At 32.5% G+C, this 19,985-nt stretch overlaps 1 protein-coding gene across 3 annotated transcripts in view; it reads left to right on the top strand.

Moving 5' to 3' along the window:
- Positions 1-19,668, top strand: part of LOC127712522 (uncharacterized) — a 35,265-nt gene extending 15,597 nt beyond the window's left edge. For 2 of the 3 annotated variants that reach the window (XM_052219008.1, XM_052219007.1), the window contains exon 2: positions 17,926-19,668. In XM_052219008.1, coding sequence (XP_052074968.1) covers positions 18,281-19,369 — 1,089 coding nt within the window. In that variant the 5' untranslated portion in view covers positions 17,926-18,280 and the 3' untranslated portion in view covers positions 19,370-19,668. Of the gene's footprint in view, positions 1-17,027; positions 17,067-17,925 lie in introns of those variants that run through there. The other variant, XM_052219009.1, reaches the window with a different exon arrangement.
- The last annotated feature ends 317 nt before the right edge of the window (positions 19,669-19,985 follow it).

The following is a 19,985-nucleotide window of genomic DNA, read 5'->3' as shown; positions in this document are numbered from 1 at the left end:
GGTTCTAAAGTGTGGAGTTGGTGGATCCAAAAATTTTCTCTTCTCCTTCTCGCCGTGGTGTCCCACTCGGTGTTGACTTCTATGATTTGGAAGGTAACATTATCAAAAGAATGTTTCGTTGAACGAAGATGTCTTGTGAGAGGACATTTTTTGTTGGTTTTGTACCATGAACGATGGTTATTGAGCCGAATATTAAATTTGTCCATTGTTTCTCCCACATACTGAATGCCACATGTGTCACATGTTAATATATAAATTGAGTTCTCCGTTTTACAGTTGGAATTTGAGTAGATGGTATAATTTTGTTTAGTAACGGAGCTGATGAAAGAACTGCTTGTATTGGCAGCTTTACAACACAAGCAGTTCCTTCGACCACATTGTTTGTAGCAACCGGGAGATGGAGTAGGCTGCTTTGCTAATACAGATGTCACTAATTTGTCACGGATGTTTTTAGGTCTTCTGAAGGCCATGACTGGTGGTGAGGAAAATACTTTTTTAAGATTTGAATCATTTTCTATAATTTTCCAATGCTTCTGAACAATGGAAGACACATTTTTAAAATCAGGATGGTAAGTGAGTACAAGGGGTGTTCTGTTAGCTGCTTTATTCTTATCTTTGTACTCTAGAAGTTCTTGGCGACTAGTTTTGTTTGCTCTTTCGAAAGCGCTATCAATGATGTTGTTATTGTATCCTCGAACAACTAGATGTTTACGTAGTTGTCCAAGTCTAGCATTTTGCTTATTTTCAGTAGAGCATATTCTTTTGATTCGCAATGCCTGGCTGAATGGGATGCCACGGGAGCAGTGTTTAGGATGGCAACTTTTAGGAGAAAGGAATTGATGTTTGTCCGTTTGTTTGGTATGAAGGTCCGTTATAATGGTTCCGTTCTTGATGTAACTCGTAGTGTCGAGGAAGTTTATTTTCTCCATAGATGATTCATATGTAAATTTTATTGAATGGTGGAAAGAGTTACAGTGTCCTAGAAATTCATTAAGATGTTCTTGTGAATCTGTCCATTTGAAATCAATATCGTCAATGAATCGGAACCATGATAAGGGCTGGTATGGAGCACTAGCCAAGAGGCGTTTTTCAAGTTGGCTCATAAATATGTTGGCATATGACGGGGCCATTTTTGTGCCCATACTAGTACCGTCTATCTGGAGATAATGTTTTTCATTGAAAGAGAAGTTGTTGTTCTCTAGCACTAGTTTCAGAAGTGTAACAAGGCACTCAGTTGGAGGATTTTTTTCACTACGAGTGTTCCATACCTCTTCACACGCTGCTATTCCTTCGTTTTGTGGAATGTTGGTATATAAAGAAGACACGTCCATGGATGCAAGTATAGTATTGCTTGGTAGAGGATTGAGGCTTTTTATACCATCTACTCAAATTCCAACTGTAAAACGGAGAACTCAATTTATATATTAACATGTGACACATGTGGCATTCAGTATGTGGGAGAAACAATGGACAAATTTAATATTCGGCTCAATAACCATCGTTCATGGTACAAAACCAACAAAAAATGTCCTCTCACAAGACATCTTCGTTCAACGAAACATTCTTTTGATAATGTTACCTTCCAAATCATAGAAGTCAACACCGAGTGGGACACCACGGCGAGAAGGAGAAGAGAAAATTTTTGGATCCACCAACTCCACACTTTAGAACCTGATGGTCTTAACGAAAAAGATGAGAAAAGATACAGGAAAGATAAAGAATAATTTAGTACACAGCATCGTCCTTTTTTTCCTGTAATATTGGCCAATGGACGTTGCTAACTTCAACTACCAATTTTGTAAAAATCTTGAACTTCATCCAAATTATGTATTATTTTCAAGGCAGCTAAATTCAAGTGCAACATATACATTGAGCTTCAAAAGTTTCTTATCATCTACATCCGATTTCACCTGGATAGATGCACGCTTGATAAAGCTAGTTAGTCTAGCGAAATATTGCGTTTATTTTCATCATTTTGTAAATATTTTAAACATTCTTATATTTACATACTAAATAGTGTGTTAAAATTACATTGTTAGGCAATCTATAATTTCATTAGTGTAATTGAATTAATCTCTGTACTGATTAATCCACACTCCCATAGATTTGTATGTCATGTGCTGCTATTTATAGGCACTTATATATATATAATAAAGGGTGGGGTATTGGATGTCTCAGCTGCTCACCCCTGCCATAGAAAGGTCGAAGTACCGCCGCCCCCGCCCCTGAGATAAAAATTCTCGTGTAAATTAATATTTATCGAAAAGAAATTATTTGATATCTCCGTTTTAAAATGTTTGTGTTGCCTTTAGATTATCTTACTGAGTATAAATAAATTTAACCTAAGAAAAAAACATTTTCCTAAAAGTTTTCTTATGTTTTCACGTATAAAATGTACGTAACAGTGAGCGACTGGATTGAAATAATCACGTGTGTGTTTACAAATCTTCAGGAGATTCGGCTATTATAGATAAGTGTTACCTTGGGCGTGTTTTATTGGTCTCTTCTGTACATCTCCAGAATGTCTTCTGGTGAAGAGTCCAAAAAAAAAATGAATCTGGACCTCTTCTGGAGATATTCTGTAGACGAAGCAGTAAAATAAAAATTCAATTTGCCGTCGAAAATAGCTGATTTTTTTTTATGTTGGATGACATAAATGAAGTTTACGATGATTCTTTAGAAAATTAAGATACGTTAGTTCCGATACGATAGACATGACTGTAATATAGTGTGCTCTGTTTTGGCATTGATGCAATTATACAATACGTGTAAAAACAAAGAAAAATGGTTTGGAAGAAATCGCTGTGTTCGTGACATTGTTTTTCTTTATGCTGTCCTAACTCAATTTTGCTAAAAAAATCCGGCTTAAAGCCCCGACCATTTGACTTTCAGGAATAATCTTAAACTGTACAAGAATTTGTCAATGTTTGTCTGGCATATGATCGAAAAGGACATCTTGTCTATCCATTTTTTTAAAGTGACCAAACTGGATTATTTTTGTATAAAGCAAAGAGATCGCAGAGTTCTCAAAATCATTTTCCCTGGTGGTCCTTGAAGAAATTCTGCTGGTCCTAACTTATTTCTATTGCAAAGTTTCGATGGGCAAAACCTTCGGACCACCACTTTTCGAAAACCTTAATTGTATAAACACGTACATAAATACAAGGTATACAAGGTCATGGTGTTTCTCAGACTGTTTATGACTAAATTCGTTGCTTGTGTACTGATTGATACTTTAATCTGGGAGATTTATTTCAGTGTTAGTTGTAATTAGCTTTGAACAAACTTTCATTAGCTGCAAATACTTCTATTTCGGTGCTTTGTGTCTATTGTCTTAATATTAGTTGTTTTTTGAGTCTCGTACCGATCTTTTGAGTTAATCTAATTGCAACTGATTTTTACAGTTTGTTTTTGTGTCTTGCGCTCACAAACATGTTTAACCCTGCCATATTCTTTATGTGTCTGTCCCAAGTCAGGAGTTCAGTGGTTGTCGTTGGTTTTATATCTGTCGACTCATATTTGATTTTTTGTAAATTGATTTGTTATATATAATTAGGCCGTTAGAATTTTCGTTTGAATTGTTTATCATTTTTCATGTCGAGGACTTTTATAGCCGACTTTATGGTATGGGTTTTTGTCATTGTTGAAAACCGTACTGTTGAATATAATTGCTTACATCCATTCATTTGAACTCCGGTAGATAGTTGCCTCATTGGCAATCATACCACATCTCCTTTAAAGGCTTTTTTATATTATATACCTGACTTCTAAACTCGTGTTTTCCTGAACATGCATGACATATTTGTCACTGGACGTTAAAAATAAGCCACCAACAATGCATCAATTTAAACATGTTAAACTTGTGTTAAATGAGGGGAAAACCATTTGATATTTTTTTTGGGGGGTGGGGTGGGGGACAGGAGGATTTTACATATGAATATAGTGGCCTGGTAAGAGCTGAAAAAAACATGATTAGCGATAGATTAAAATGAATAATAAATCCGCAAAAAATCGTCCTGTCCCTCCCCTCCCCAGAATATCAAATAATCGCCCCCTTACTAATATTGTCCGTGTAGTTCTTATATTTATCCAGCTTAATTATCGTCACTACAGAGATGTCCTACTAAGGCTGTCATACCATAAAAACGTTTATCACAAAGCTTACATTCTATTATAGTTGCATTCGGGCGTATTGCATTTCCGCTAATTTTTCAAAGTTCCAATACTACGTTTCTGGAAACTTAAAGTATACGTTTCCAGAAATTGTATTTATTACTTTTCCGGAAATTTACCTGGTGGTAAATTATTAATATTTGAATATATGTTAGATAAATTATTTATTTCATATTTTTATACGAGGCCACAGCTTTTCAACCAATCGGGGAATGTTTACTTGGGGCATACATCTATTTTTACTGCAGGTTTCGACATGTTTAAATCGGGATTATAGAAAAATGGAATGTTGTTGGTAGATACAGAACAGACAATGATGAACACTTTTAGCAAAAGATAAGTTGGATCGGGGGTCTGTGAATTCACATTATTTGTACAACTCTCCTTACTCTTGGGAAGCGTGTGCTTTACATCGAGGCTTGCGTTGCTTTACATCGAGGCTTTCGTTGCTTTACATCGACGCCATAGTAGTTCAACCAATCGGGGAATGTTTATTTGGGGCATACATCTATTTTTACTGCAGGTTTTGGCATATTTTAATCGAAATTAGAGGAAAATGGAATGATGTTAGGAGATATAAAACAGAAAATGATAAATATTTTTAGCCAAAGATGAATTGGATCGGGGTTCTGTGTATTCACATTATTTGTACAACTCTCCTTACTGATGGCAAAAAATGGAATTTCCGTGACCTAAATGGTTCGCGAAAATTAATATTTTTATATATATATAGTAACAAAAAAGGTTCTGATCCTATATCTACAATATACTAGATATAAAAAAAATGAAAGTTTCACCTTAGTGAAAGATGATGATGTTGGAATTGTTATATTTTTATGTTTCACCAACTTGAAATGTCTATGATCGTCTATGCAATGAAATAACTAATATTTTCATAGATGGCACAGTTAATTATTCAATACATGGGTGTAAAATGGTAACTACATTCCTCTTGTGTTTGCGCTACTTCCACTTTTATCAAAATGTGGGATCTGCTTATTGATGTGTGCACTTCCCGAAGACGAACTCTCCAGTCCGAGGTAGATCATATTGACTTTGAATGTGCAATGCATACTGCTGTTACAAATATTTCATGCTGCTACAATCAGTTGTTGCAGGTTTCATTTAGGACAAAGTTCAAGGTATTCCTTTAACTGGTCACCCGCTGATTGATACTTCGACACAAACGAAGTTTGTGTAGATAAGATTGAAACAACAGCAGGGGTCCAGATAAGGTACTCCTTACTTATTTTCTCGAAAAAGTAATAATTTATTTTTTCCGGAATCGTTACTATTTTCTCGGAAAAGTAAGGTATTTATTTCCGAAAACGTAGACTTTTTTTTGCGGAAACGTCATCTTTTTTTCCCGGAAAAGTAATGCCAATTTGCGGAAACGTAAAACGCCGTTGCATTCATATTTATTAATGTCATTTAGACTTAGCGATGCCATGTTTGCTATGTTCCTCTGCCGTCTTAACCACGGGCGTGTTTTTTTGTTCTTCGGTAGTGAGCCAGAAGAGGTTCATTTCTATTTTTTTACATTGGGAAGATCTTCTGGCTCTCTTCTACCTCTTCTTTTTATATAGGTAGTTTAGACGGTAGAGGCACATAACAAAGATGGCGTCGCTTAATCTAAATGACATTAATAAATTTATAAATGCAGATATAATAGAATGTGAGTTGTGTGATAAACGTTTTTATGGTATGGCAACCTTAGTAGGACATTCCTATAGGGACAATAAGCTGGATAAATATAAAAACTACGTGGACAATAATAGTAAGGGGACGACTCTTTAATATTCTAGGAAGGGGAATTGGACAGGAGGATTTTTTGCGGTTTTTTTTTAATCATTTTAAATTTTTAATCTGTCGCTAAGCATGCCTTTTTTTCCAGCTCTTACCAGGCCACCGTATTCATATTCAAAATCCTCCTGCCCCCTCCCTAAAAAATCAAATGGTTTTCCCCTTATTTAACACGGGTTTAAATTGATTGATTGTTGGTTACTTATTTTTAACTTTCAGTGACTTATATTTCATACATGTTCAGAAAAAAGTCAGGTATAGAATATCAAAACTAGTAAGGAGATGTGGCATGATTGCAATTAGGCAACTATCAACCGGAGTTCAAATGAAGTAGTGTCAGCAATTATAACCAACCGCACGGCCTTCAACAATGACAAAAACCCATACCGTTTAGTCAGCTATATAAAGCCCCGACATGAAAAATGTGAAAAAATTCATTTCAAATATTAAAATGAAAAAAAAAAACGGCCTTACTATATATATCAAAACCCTTTTAAAAAAAATCAAATATGAGTTGACAGATATGAACCAACAACCACCACTGAACTTCAGGCTCCTGACTTGGGAGAATGTGGCAGGGTTCAACATGTTTATGAGCGCTCAACCCTCCTCTAAACTGGGACAGTGGTGTAACAGTACAACATAAGAACAAACTGTAAAAGTCAGTTGCAATGGGATTAACTAAAAAAAATCGGTACGAGACACAAAAACAACTAACAGTAAGAGGATAAACGTAAAGCACCGAAATAAGAGTATCAATCAGTACACACCCAACGGATTTAGTGTTAAGCAGTCTGAGAAACGCAATAACCTTGTATACTAGTACCTTAAAAACATATACAATTAAGGTTCTCAAAAAGTGGTGGTCCGAAGGTTTTAACCATCGAAATATTGCAAGGACCGGCACATTTTTGGTATTTTGATATAGAAGTAATAGTTAGGACCAGTAGATTTTTCTTCAAGGACCAACAGGGTATAAAGATTTTGAGAACTCTGCGATATCTTTTATATACAATGCTTATAGACAAAATGTCCTTTTCGATCATATACCAGACAAACATTGACAAATTCTTGTATAATTAAGATTATTCCAAAAAATGTAATGGTCTGAGCTTTAAGCCGGATTTGTTTATTAAAATTAAGTTAGAAAAGCATAAAGAAAAAATTTCACGTATGCACAGCGATTTTTTCCAACAATTTTCTTTGTCTTTTCACTTATTATATAATTACATCAATGCCAAAACAGAGAACACTATTAAAGTCATGTCTACCGAATGAACTGACGTAACTAAGTTTTCTAATAAATCATCGTAAACTTCGTTTATGTTATCCAAATTCTACTATATTCGACGGCAAATTTAATTTTTGTTTAATTGCTTCTTCTACAGAATATCTCCAGAAGAGGTCCAGATTCATTTTTTTGGACTCTTCACCAGAAGACATTCTGGAGATGTACAGAAGAGACCAATAAAACACGCCCCACCTATTTAAAAGGAAGAGGTAGAAGAGAGCCAGGAGATCTTCCCAATGCAAAAAAACAGAAATGGACATCTTCTGGCTCACTACCGAAGAACAAAAAAAACACGCCCCTGTGCTGTACCGATATGCATGATTGATAACCAGGCAAATCTGTTTACTAAATTAAAGAGTTCAGATCCGACCATCTATTTTAAAAGATTAAAAGACATTTACTAGGTTTTAATTGTCCCAACCAATCAAAGAACTTAAATTATTACAGCGTCAGTAATATCTTCCAATCCGAGGAGACGGTAATGACTGAATGTTGACAGATTTATTAATTTTGAAATGGTTGGTTCAGTTGCATATACTGCTTATTTCGATACATTAAAACAAACAAAGAGGGCTTAGAGCGGTGGTACCTTTAGAGTATAGCTCAAGATTTTTTTGTATACACTGTTAGTGTATAAAAAAATCAATTAAATTATTTGAATTTTATTCCAGGAAAATACGAAGGTCCATATATATCAAAATATCCATTTAAATGAGAAAACACTTTTTTAAGTAAAATTAATCGGTCGTGTTTGTAAACTCATATTGTAGAGTTATTGAGAAGGGAAAAAAATAAATAATATACTAGTATGAGCTTATCAGAATTTCATTTAAATACGAGCACGCTCAAACCAATCGATCCGCTCTTTTTTTATGTATTATATGTATAACGGTGTACCCTCTAAATAGTATTATAAAATCCCAGAACAAAAACAAAAAAATATGATATTTTTTTATTTCTGTCGGATCAGTAATATTTAAATTTGATTTGTGATAATGTTTGTGTTGCTGTACAGTATTTGATGCTGTACTTTCCGATTGAATAATTACTACAAATGTTTAATCACCGGCAAAATTGAAATATAGAGTATAAGGTATTGTGGGATCACCTGTGTTAGATTTGTTACAAAAGTATGCACACCTATTCTCTTATCCACAAAGAATGAAGTTTTAAGTTACAAAAATTTTAATCCTCCCCCTTTTACACCCTCGCAAAATAAAATTATCGTCCCATTGTCATATAAATGTAAGAGTTTGATGTTCAAAATCATAGATTAAATCAGTTATGAGGTTTAGAAAAATTACCTATCTAAACTTAAGATATCTTACGAATTTTTCTTCCTCGACAAACCTTAAAGTTTTTTCTTGAACCCTCACACTATATTTTCTGTATTTTCGGTATTTGAGAACATGTCAATATAATCAAATAGGGTAAGTTGGATTATGGTTGGAGCGGTATAAATTTAAAAAATATGTTTCTTGTTTATCTCTTAATCATTTGGATTTAATTGTTTTGACATGAAAGAATTTTATATGTTAAAAAGATTTCGGCATATTACTTGCACTATGATGATTAAAATTGTATGTACAAGCTTTTTATCAATTAAAAAAAAGCCACAAATAATTAATACATACCTTTACTTTTTCATTTCTGTGAGTGCTGACATTTTCCATCAGAAGAAATAATAAAAAGTTAAACAACATCAATATTGTTGAAAACTTCATCTTGATAACGGACTTCGGAAATAGCGCGAACTAGAGCTGGTTCCTATTTCAAGTTTTCTAAGGGGTAACAGATACATGGGAGACATCATTTTAGATCTCGGCAGCTATGATTCTTATTTCGGTATTACTTAAATGAATTTGTAACTAAATTAATAGTAAATGCATAAAAAATACAATTCATCAATATAACTTACGATCTCAAATAATAGAACCGCTTGTTAATACTTGAAGGTATATTTTTTTGATAAAAATGAAATTTCCAGGATAAGAGTATATCGTAAGAGTAAATTATCGGGCTAAATGTAATTCCCGGATAAGTGTATAACAGACGTCATACACAAGAATTGCGGACAGTTCAGCTGGATGGCTTTATCAGCTACCACACAGAGAGCCGTAATCATTGAAAATTTTTAACGTTATTGTCTATGGGGAATTATGACCACTAGCTAAATAAACGAATACTATGTCTATTTTTTAAATCTCATATAAAATTAATAAATTATAGAGATCTCACCATTTTTGTAGCTTTGAAATGGTGTAATAAAATCCACTTTATCTTGATATTTACTGTTGTCCCTATCATGTTGAACGTCGGGTTCTCTTTTGTTTGAGATATGTTAAATTACGAGGTATGCATATTTTATAAAAAAATCATATTAAATTCATTTTTTATTGTAAATCAAATTAACAAATTATACAGTATTGGCAAATAATTTTCCTATCAAATGGTATAAGAATGTCATTTTAAAATAATGTTTACTGTTGTCCCGAAGCATTTGAAAGTGAAACTTCAATATTTATGAATACGACGTATATTCATTCAACTAAGATTGACCGTATTCAAAGACAAATTGGTCTTGTTATTTAGTTGAATTCTCATTTTTATGATGTGAACTTCTTTTCTAATTACATCCATCATTTTAAATATCTAGTTAGGTTTTAAACAATATATTAATTTCTATTATACCAAAGAGTTCTTTAAACATCAAAATTTTAAAAGTAGTGTGGTTTTGTTGACATCTTGAAGAAAAATATGCAAAAAGTTTTTTTTTCTGTTTTTTTTTAAAGGCTCTGTCTAATTAATCTTATTTTGATTTGAGGAATTATATTATTATTATCAAATATTTGAATACACAATTGCATGATTGTATTATTGAAAAAAAAATGTCTACGAAATCTGAAAAAACTAAATTGAAATAGAAAAGATGACAACGTGCAATTTTTAATGTTATTCAAAACATACAAAATCTTATACAAGATTTGTATAATGAAAAGGTATAGGGAATATTATTCTTATCATTATAAGAAATGATCAAAGAAGTAAATGCAAGTATTTTGAATGTATATAGTAAGATATCATAGCATCAAAATCATTGTTAGGATATGCTATCTTTATGTTCTCCTTCATACATTAATCTTATTGTTTAGTACAAGGATTTGTATAGTACTATACAAATCCTTGTTTAGTATATTCATAAAATGTCGTTTAATTATACAAATGACGAAAAACATCGAAGTGCTTTTTAAGAAAAGACCCATATAATTATCGATCTCAGCTAACATATAAACACGAATGTGTCAATATTTACATAGTATATTGTATAAGCGTCCCACGGTGCCACGGCACATCCTTTCCGGTGCTGTATCACTATTCAATACCATATGTTACTATTTTATCTTATCATTGAAGTATTATATTGAATACATAGTAGTCCATGCACAAGAGCTTGTTGGGAGACCCCCTTTTTAATTTTTTGCAGTTAATTTATAGTTTGAAAATAGTCTTTTCACATCAACTTTTTTACCTTGTCTAAAGTGTTCAAACTCTTATCAATGCGATTAAACAATAATAATTTATATATGTTGCCCTCTATTCTTATGTTTAAGAGTATTCTACACATAAGAATATAGGGTAACACATATAAACTAATTTTATAAAGTGAAAAAAAAATTGAGATACGGCTGAAATATGAACGAATATTTTCAAATAAGATTAACTACAACAAAAAAATAATTATAAAATTAACTAGACAAAGTGATGCCCCGCACTTCACTCTGAAGTAACTGTATCATAACAAAGACAATGTAGAACTTTATCTGATATTCTATTGTGTCTGGGAGACACAAATGATGCCCCCGCAGATGCAAAGTGTTATTTTAAAATAATTTCAACTATCTCCCAAAAGAGCAAATATTAAACCCTGACCACATGCACACCTTCAATATATGTACAAACCACTAAACCAGCCAGCAATTGACGTAAAAACTTTCTAGCATTCAAACTGTAGAAGGATTTAAATTACTAACTTAATACCCATAATGGGACGGACGGGCGGACAGGGGTAAAACAATAAGCCCCCAAGTTTAAGGAGAAAGTCTGCGGTTTTATTTACTGATATCTATGTCTAATTAAGGGTAGTGAATTATGTAAATTTTATGTTCCTAGAGGACAGGAACATATTACAATTTAATCCACAGGTGTTAATGATTTTACGTGTTACCTAGATCAAATGAATTTCAGCATGGAGTATACATCTGGCTTATACAATGTCAATATGGAATACATGTGACCTACCCATATCAAATAAAATCTAAAATTGACAGTAATGTTCATCTTGTCATATTTATGATATTGCCTTTCTGTAGCTTTTATTTATATGTTTTATGAGATTTCAACCCTCCCTCTATACCTCTAGCCTATGTAGAATCATGGAAGTATTATATTGTCAATATAATACTTCCATGGTAGAATAAACAAAACACAGCAGTACCCACAGTAAAACTCGGTTTAAAAGAAGTCCGAGTCCGATGTCAGAATAGATAACAAAAGACACTAAGCAAAATGACAATGATACATGATAAATTAACAAAGGACTACTAGCAATAACTGACATGCCAGCTCCACACTTCAATTAAACTGATTGAAAGATTATGTCTTCGTCATATTCATAAATTGTCTATCCTTTTCCAGAATCACGTTGAATAGTTAAATGCTATTTTTTTTATATAAAACATAATCTAGATTATACTCAAGCCTGCTTGATGTTGAAAGGATTTGTATATTGGATTTTCATCTAACTCAATAAACCAGTTTCACATAAGCGACTTATCAACCCTGATCTCGAAATCATATGCGCGTTTTAGTTTAAATCCCGCGATAATTAACGATATCATACGTGACAGGGGGCTATCCAATTTATTCTTATATTTGGCAACACAATAATAAATACCGATAATACACATCTCTCTCTCTCTCTCTCTCTCTCTCTCTCTTGGTGTGTGCTAGAGGCAGGTAAACAGATGATACCACTGAGTACACTGTATGTTTTTCACGGCGAACGTATAGCTATTATGTATTGTACATGTACAGGGATTTTAAACGTGTAGAAAGGCATTCGCATTAGATACTTCCTCATAACATATTGTATAATATTTCAACGCTCTAACATTTTGAGTGTCTCTAAGAACAGGTACTAGTAATTCAATTATATATTCTTTAGAACATGTATTTGGTTTCATAATTAGAAAATGTGGACATATCCTTCGGACGTAGTACTAGTAAAATCCTTGTTATGTAAAAAGTATCTGTTTACTTATTCTGATTAATAATGAAAGAATTTACAATAAGATATCATTATCAGTAATTTAATATCCTGCTTTACCATAAAGTAAGATCAAATTGCCTGATGGCCCCCTCCTAAATCATTAAAATATATCTAGTTGCATTAACCGTAATATCTCAGTGTAAATTAGGTACATGTATCTTATACAGAAATGGGGTTTACATTTTTAACATCTATATTAGGGGATGACCATTTGATTTTCGGGGAGGGGGGGGGGGGATTTTAGACAAATTGAATATCCTGTCCTAGTAAGAGCTGAAAATAAATAATTTTGCCCACGGCAAGATGAAAAAGAAAAATCTGCATCACAAAATGCAGGAAATAATTGTGAACAAAAGTTAAATAAATTTTCGCGCAGCCAAAAAAAAAATATAATAGAATGCGTAGCAACTGGGACATTAAATCGTGGTTGACAGTATAATATTCCCAGGTAGCAAAACAGATGACGATGAATATTCAATCCGAAAAAATCCTTCTGGCTTCCGTCAGAATATCAAATGGTCGTCCCCTTTTCAGCAACTGTATGAAGAAAAGGGTACGTTATTATCTATTGTCACCTGGTGAGATTGTACAAGGTAAAACTAGGATTCCACATGGATAAGGTGTTAATTGACTTCTTAATTTATTAGTGACCTAATATATTGATATGAAGTGACCTCCGCTTATTTTTCTAATTTATTCTTCCCGCTAAGTGAACAACTTCAGCGGGAATCCAAGCATTTCTTCGGGACAATTAAAGGTACAAAGTCAGGCGGCATATTAGATCGTCTATTACTAAAACCTACAACACAACAGTAGTCCGTTTAAAAATCTTTTAATGTGTCATTGTTAATAAAGTTGTCTCGTCAATATATATTTTGATTCAAATGATGCTCGTGTACATATAAACGCAAACACTTAATCAGGTGATTGTTTTTCCAGGTCTGTATGGTCACTGCTTACATCAACCGTAAGCCCCCAGTCGATGAATTCTCGGGAATTATCGCATGATTTCACAGTTTGGCTAATTAGGTTAGACATGCGCAGTTAAATGTGAAACTGATGTATTAAAAAGAAATATACAGGGATAGATCAGTTTGCCTGCGGCCTTAAAAGGTTTCTTTTATTGAACATGTTAAAATCAGAAACACCGATGATAAATTATTTGGACTATCTTAAGGCTTCCGAAAAGGTCGTGTGTAGTATAAACAGGGTTACAAATTTCATACAATAAGAAAATTTACTAGATTAAGAAAAAAAAATTAAAAAAAGTATTGATCAACAGATATACATATATTATAAATATAGGAAATATAATAACATGTTAACGTATCTCTTTTGAACCATCGTTAACAGAAAATATTCTTTCTACATCAAAGGGAATGCAAAACTTTTCTTTTTTTAATTATTTCTTTACTATCGACAATTTCTTCATCATTCATCTGTGTATAGTGTTTCTTTCTTAAATCCAAATGCGTTCGAAATTATCGTATAACTGCTAATATCATAAATTACCCTATATAGGCATAACGTCAACGTGACATCTATTGGCGGGGTGTTCGTTTAGGGGAGTTATCTATTCTTATCTACTGGTCACCAGACGATGAGAACAAGATGGGAACTAGAATAGAAAAGTAACACGAGTTATCTCGCCTTGAAATGTCCGTAATTCTTGTACATGAATCACGTCACACAGATGAAGAACTAAGAATATTACCCACTGAGTACTCTGTACTCGAAAATGTTGGATCATTTAAACAGGTAATTATCTATGTTTTTGATACAGTCCCTCTGATCCATATGATAGGGTACCACGTGACATTGTATATACTTTCAACAATCAAAGTTTATTTGTAGATCAAAAGTAAAAATGTAGATTAGATTGCAGTAAAGAAATAGTTTATATATTCCAACCTATTTGCCTTTTGACAAAACATAATTAGGGGTCTATGCGTTTTGATTTGAATGTTTATTAAATATCAAGTATAATGATAACGCAATTATATAATTTAAGTTTTGAGACGGTCCCTGTACGCCTGGTGCGTGTATATTTAATACAACGTGCTATTGTGCATTTTGACAAAAGCCTCCCAGAATAAACTGAATATTTCTGAACAATTACCACGTGATATTTTGTATTTCCATCACAGCCTGAGCAAATGTCGGAAAGCAAGAAGAAAATTGACAAAACGATATTTCTGTTAAAAATAATTATCTTTGGTTGGAAAGCAGAAATATAATTAAACAAAACGAAATTTCTGTAAAAAATAATTAATTTCATTAATACTAAGTTTAAACTGTAACTTGATTTATCATTAATAGAAATAATTGATAATGTTATATTATGTCCCTAAGATTTTAACAGTGAATACCATACGCAACTATTATCAGCACCCGCAGTGTGCATGCGTTTAATTGGGCCACAATCGATATCGATAAATTTACTCTTTAAGTATAAATGACACTTTAAATAGATTATTAAAAGAAATATTAGTTTTTGGTTAGCTGTCAGTAAACGAAAATAATTTCCTTTTTTACTCTCATCAATTTTAAAGTTCAATTTTTTTAAATTTTCTAAAGATATAATTTGCATTTATGAAAATCATATGCAACATATGAGCACCAATTATCAGGGATACCCACAAATAAATTAGTATCTAAAACTTTAACTATATTGAGTGATAAAAAATAGCTGCATGGTTTAAATTCACAAAGATTTTAAATCCTTACTTCTCACAAAAACATTAATATTCTACAAAGAGAGGCGAAAGATACCAAAGGGATGAATTCAAACTCATCAGTCGAATATAAACTGACAACGCCATGGCTAAAAAAAGAAAAAAAAAGACAAAGACAAACAGACAAACAACAGTCCACAAAACACAACATAGAAAACTAAAGACTGAGCAACACGAACTCCACCAAAACCACGACAATCATACAAGTACTAGTTTTAGTATGGTTTATAAGTTCTAGTCTCTTCTTATATTCATAAGAATTCTTAATCAAGATATTCTTCAAAACTAAGTTTTTCCTGTAGAAAATTTAGATTGATTAAAGTAACTTCAGGAAATCCGTAAAATATGAGATGTTTTATGAAACCAAGTATTATATTTTTTATAGCAATATATTCATAAAATTGAAAGTTTGCATTGAAGAAGATATTGATTTGATAAAAAAAATATCCATCAGGAATATAGGTTAATTAAATTAAATTCTTTTTTGTATTTAATAGTTCAACCTTATAGCATCTAAATCTTTGCAATGTGGTGTGATTTTGAAAATTGTATAGCTGGCAGTTTGAATAAATATACGTGATGACGCAAATGCATATTTTAATCCAGAATATCAGTGCGTATGCTTTCCATTTACCTTTTCTTGCGCAAGAAAACCATGTGCATGAAGAATATTATTTTTTATTCGCGCAATGTGAATTTTTGCATTTCTTATCTAAATTCAGATCAAAGTAGTAAGAGCTTGACATGTGACTTTGAAGCATGATTATCATTAATGTATTCTGAACTCTAGTTGTTTCTCTTTTCTTTTTTTTTAGTGACTGTCCTTTTATAAACTTTCAAACTAAGGACTTTCTACCCCAGGAATACATTAGCCTTAGTGTATTTGGCAAAACTTTTTGGAATTTCGAGTCCTTAATGCTCTTCAACTTCATACTTTATTTTGGCTTTTTAACATTTATGATTCGAGCGTCACTGATAAGTCTTTTGTAGACGAAACTCGCGTCTGGCGTGCAAAATTTTAAACTGGTATCCATGATAAGTTTATTTACTGTAACCAAACATATCTTTTTATATGAATTGATTCTTTTGAGAGCATGTTCAGGTATTCATAAAAAATCTGAATCAAGATATTCTTCAAAACTTAGTTTTTCCTGTAGAAAATTTAGATTGATTAAAGTAACTTCAGGAAATCCTTAAAATATGAGATGTTTTATGAAACCAAATTAGTTGTCAGTATATAAGAGGTCCTAATGAAGCTGGTGTGTTAACGTTACTCTCAAGAACAAAACACATATTTTTTTTATAATTTACATGCCACAGAGTCACATCTCACATGTAAATTGGACTTTCAATTTCTCTATACCATCTCTACCATTAGTACAAACAGCTTTCTCGGGTTCACGTTTTGGTTTTCTTTTTTTCTTTTTTAAAAGCAACTTGTTTCAACTATAATTGAATTTGGGTTGCTGTCTTATTGACCTGAATCCAACTCTCATACTGGTAATACAGAGCGTTGCATGCAATGTCATCAATTAAACTGACCGATGTTCAATTTTGTACACAGCTGTCATTGATTTGTTTTGTTATATGTCACAAACTGTAAAGTTTATATGCAATAAAATATTGAATTGAATTATTTAAATCGATTAATCAGCATGCGTTCATGTATACATTTACTTTTTCATAACAATATTGTATTTCAACGCTGTAACAGTTTGGGTGTCTCTGAGAACAGGTAATGCAATTATATATTCTTTTGAAGATTTTGTTTGTTTTTAAAATTAGATATTGTAAAGTGGACATACATGTACCTTCGAACGCACCGATCATTCTTATTCTGTATGTGCAAAGGTGGGATACCTTTATAAACAAATTATTAGCTTGTCAAACAGTTTTTTTTTAGTTAAAAGTTGTGTGTCCCGAAAATACCCCTCCTAAAAATTGGATGAATAGATTTCGACATTGAAAATAATCGGCGGGGAATTTTTAAAAGCCGAAGATTTTAGAATTGATAATAATCGGCGGGATTCTAAAAGCCGAAGATTTATTTAAATCCATGTATTTCTAAGGGGAAAATAATAATAATCGGGGGGTTCACTGTGGCTTTCCATACTTTACCTAATATATTTATGTTTGTGTTACATTTGTTTGTCCGTTGAATGTGACGGGTTTTTTCAAATACGGTCTTTAAATTGATATGTCCATTTTCTAAATGTTTATGAAATGTTAAATTATTCAAAGTACTAATGTTTTCTACCGATTCTACCAATGAATGCAAAATAGTGAAGATTCTGGAGCAGATCTTAAATTTGTCAAGAATACATATCTGATTGACATCGTTGGTTGAATATAACTCATCTCAATATTCCTGTAGGCCATTATTTACTGTAGAAGGTATGGTGATAAGAACTTTGAAAAGATATCTAGCCGCTCTCTAAATTTATTCTACCAACTACATTATATAAAAGAAAAGAAAAAAACATTCATAAATAATGAAATTTAAAATTCTTTGGGGTTTTATATATATGTATTTACTCATTTCATCAATAACATTTTTTTTTCATTTAAACATTTCATATCTAAATACATTACAGAGTACTTACAGACATTGTGGAAGGCCGTACGACGAATTCATCCAGGCTATTTGGTTTTTGATGGATATTTGTCTTATCCGAAATCATAACACTTCTGCTTATTTCTAATTACAACATACATCGGAGAACATAATTTATATGCGCTGGATTGTTTTGTCTATAATAGTCCTTACATTTTTTTGTTTACTATTTACACTCTTCGCGCCGTAATTCCACTTACGTTTGGAAACCACGTACATATATATCGTTTGTGAGGCTGATATTTCACTTCATATAAGTTGAACCATTTCTGAAAGATTCTTGTGTAATACTATCAAAAAGACAAAGTAAAGCCATCAAAATGTATAGTTAAATTATGACTGAATCTAATTTACAACGAAAAATCATGCGTTCAAAATTTTTAAAAGCAGTTGGTGGAATAATTTTGGTTTTGATCTTATATGGTACATGTATAATGAGAGATATATCTAGCGACAAATCTTATACTAAGGTTTCTTTATCAAGGACCAGAAAGTCTGTTCTAGTAACTGGTGGTGCAGGATTTATAGGACATCATATCATAACGAGGCTACGACAATATAACGTTAGTGTCATAGGAATAGATAACTTCAACCACTATTATGACGTGAATTTAAAATACAAACGTTCAAATCTGTCTAGATTAGTTCGTCATGTAGACGTCTGTGATAGAGTTAAATTGATTGAAATCATCACAGACTATGCTATCACGCATGTAGTGCACATGGCAGCTCAGGCTGGTGTTCGATATTCTCGATCGCATCCTCAGGCATACGTAAAATCAAATGTAGAATGTTTTGTAGAATTGCTTGAGATATTAAAAAGACGAAGCATTCCTTTAATTTATGCTTCATCATCCTCTGTGTATGGGCAAAATACAAAAGTTCCCTTTTCAGAGAGTGATCGTGTTGATCTACCGGCATCACTTTATGCAGCAACAAAACGCGAGAACGAACTATTAGCTCGTGTATACTGGAATATATACAAACTAAGATCAATAGGACTACGTTTCTTTACTGTTTATGGACCTTTGGGAAGACCGGATATGGCTTATTACTCATTTACTAAAAATATATCTGAGGGCAATCCTATATCAGTTTTTAATAATGGCGATTTGTCACGTGATTTTACTTACATTGATGACATAGTTGACGGAGTTGTAAATACTTTAGATATTCCATTTGATTGCGAAATTTTAAATTTGGGACGTGGCCAGCCACAGCAATTGATGACATTTATTCATGCTATAGAAAAAGAAGTAGGTAAGAGAGCAAACATAAACTTCAAAGAAATGTCTAAAGGTGACGTATTTAAAACATATGCTGATGTAAGTAAAGCACGCGGACTACTTGGATACTATCCTAAAGTTGCACTAAAAGATGGTATAGCAAAATTTGTTGCTTGGTATAAGTCTGCAAATATCTAGTACAACATCATTACACAATCATTGTTCACAATCATAAAAAAAATAATTTTCCCAAAAGATAGTACAACGCTGAATGTTTACTTCCGAAAGACTATTTAAGATTTCATTTCAAACGTCTATACTCTTCAACAACTACTCAAATACGCTGGCATTTTCCTTAAGGATAAATGTTGGGCGATACGACATTCTTGTGTTAGCCTTTTAACGTACACATATGATGCTATAAACTTGTAAGTTTAAAATTATTTTAAAGACATTTTGCAATTTTCTCTTGTTTGTAATAAAGATATATTTCGTAATCCCCTTGCGTTTATTTTCCATCAGAGTCATTTTAATAGAATTCCAATCTTTAGTTTCACATAATTACCAATTAATTCATTTTTGTTAAATGGTTTTACACTCAATCCATTAACTAATTGATGTTTTACTCTGTGAGTCAGGATTTATTAATTAGTTGTTATTTGCTTTGAATAAGCTTTCAGTCGCAAACATATCTACCTTGCCACATTCCGTATGTGCCTGTCCCAAGTCAGAGGCTTGTAATTCAGACGATGTCGTCGGTTGCAGGTTGTTATATTTGTTTTTCGTTTATTGTACATAACTCCGGTCGTTGGTT

Source organism: Mytilus californianus, unplaced genomic scaffold (genome assembly GCF_021869535.1).
Source record: "Mytilus californianus isolate M0D057914Y unplaced genomic scaffold, xbMytCali1.0.p SCAF_8, whole genome shotgun sequence".
NCBI lineage: Eukaryota > Metazoa > Mollusca > Bivalvia > Mytilida > Mytilidae > Mytilus > Mytilus californianus.
This window is presented reverse-complemented; position numbering and strand designations above follow the sequence as displayed.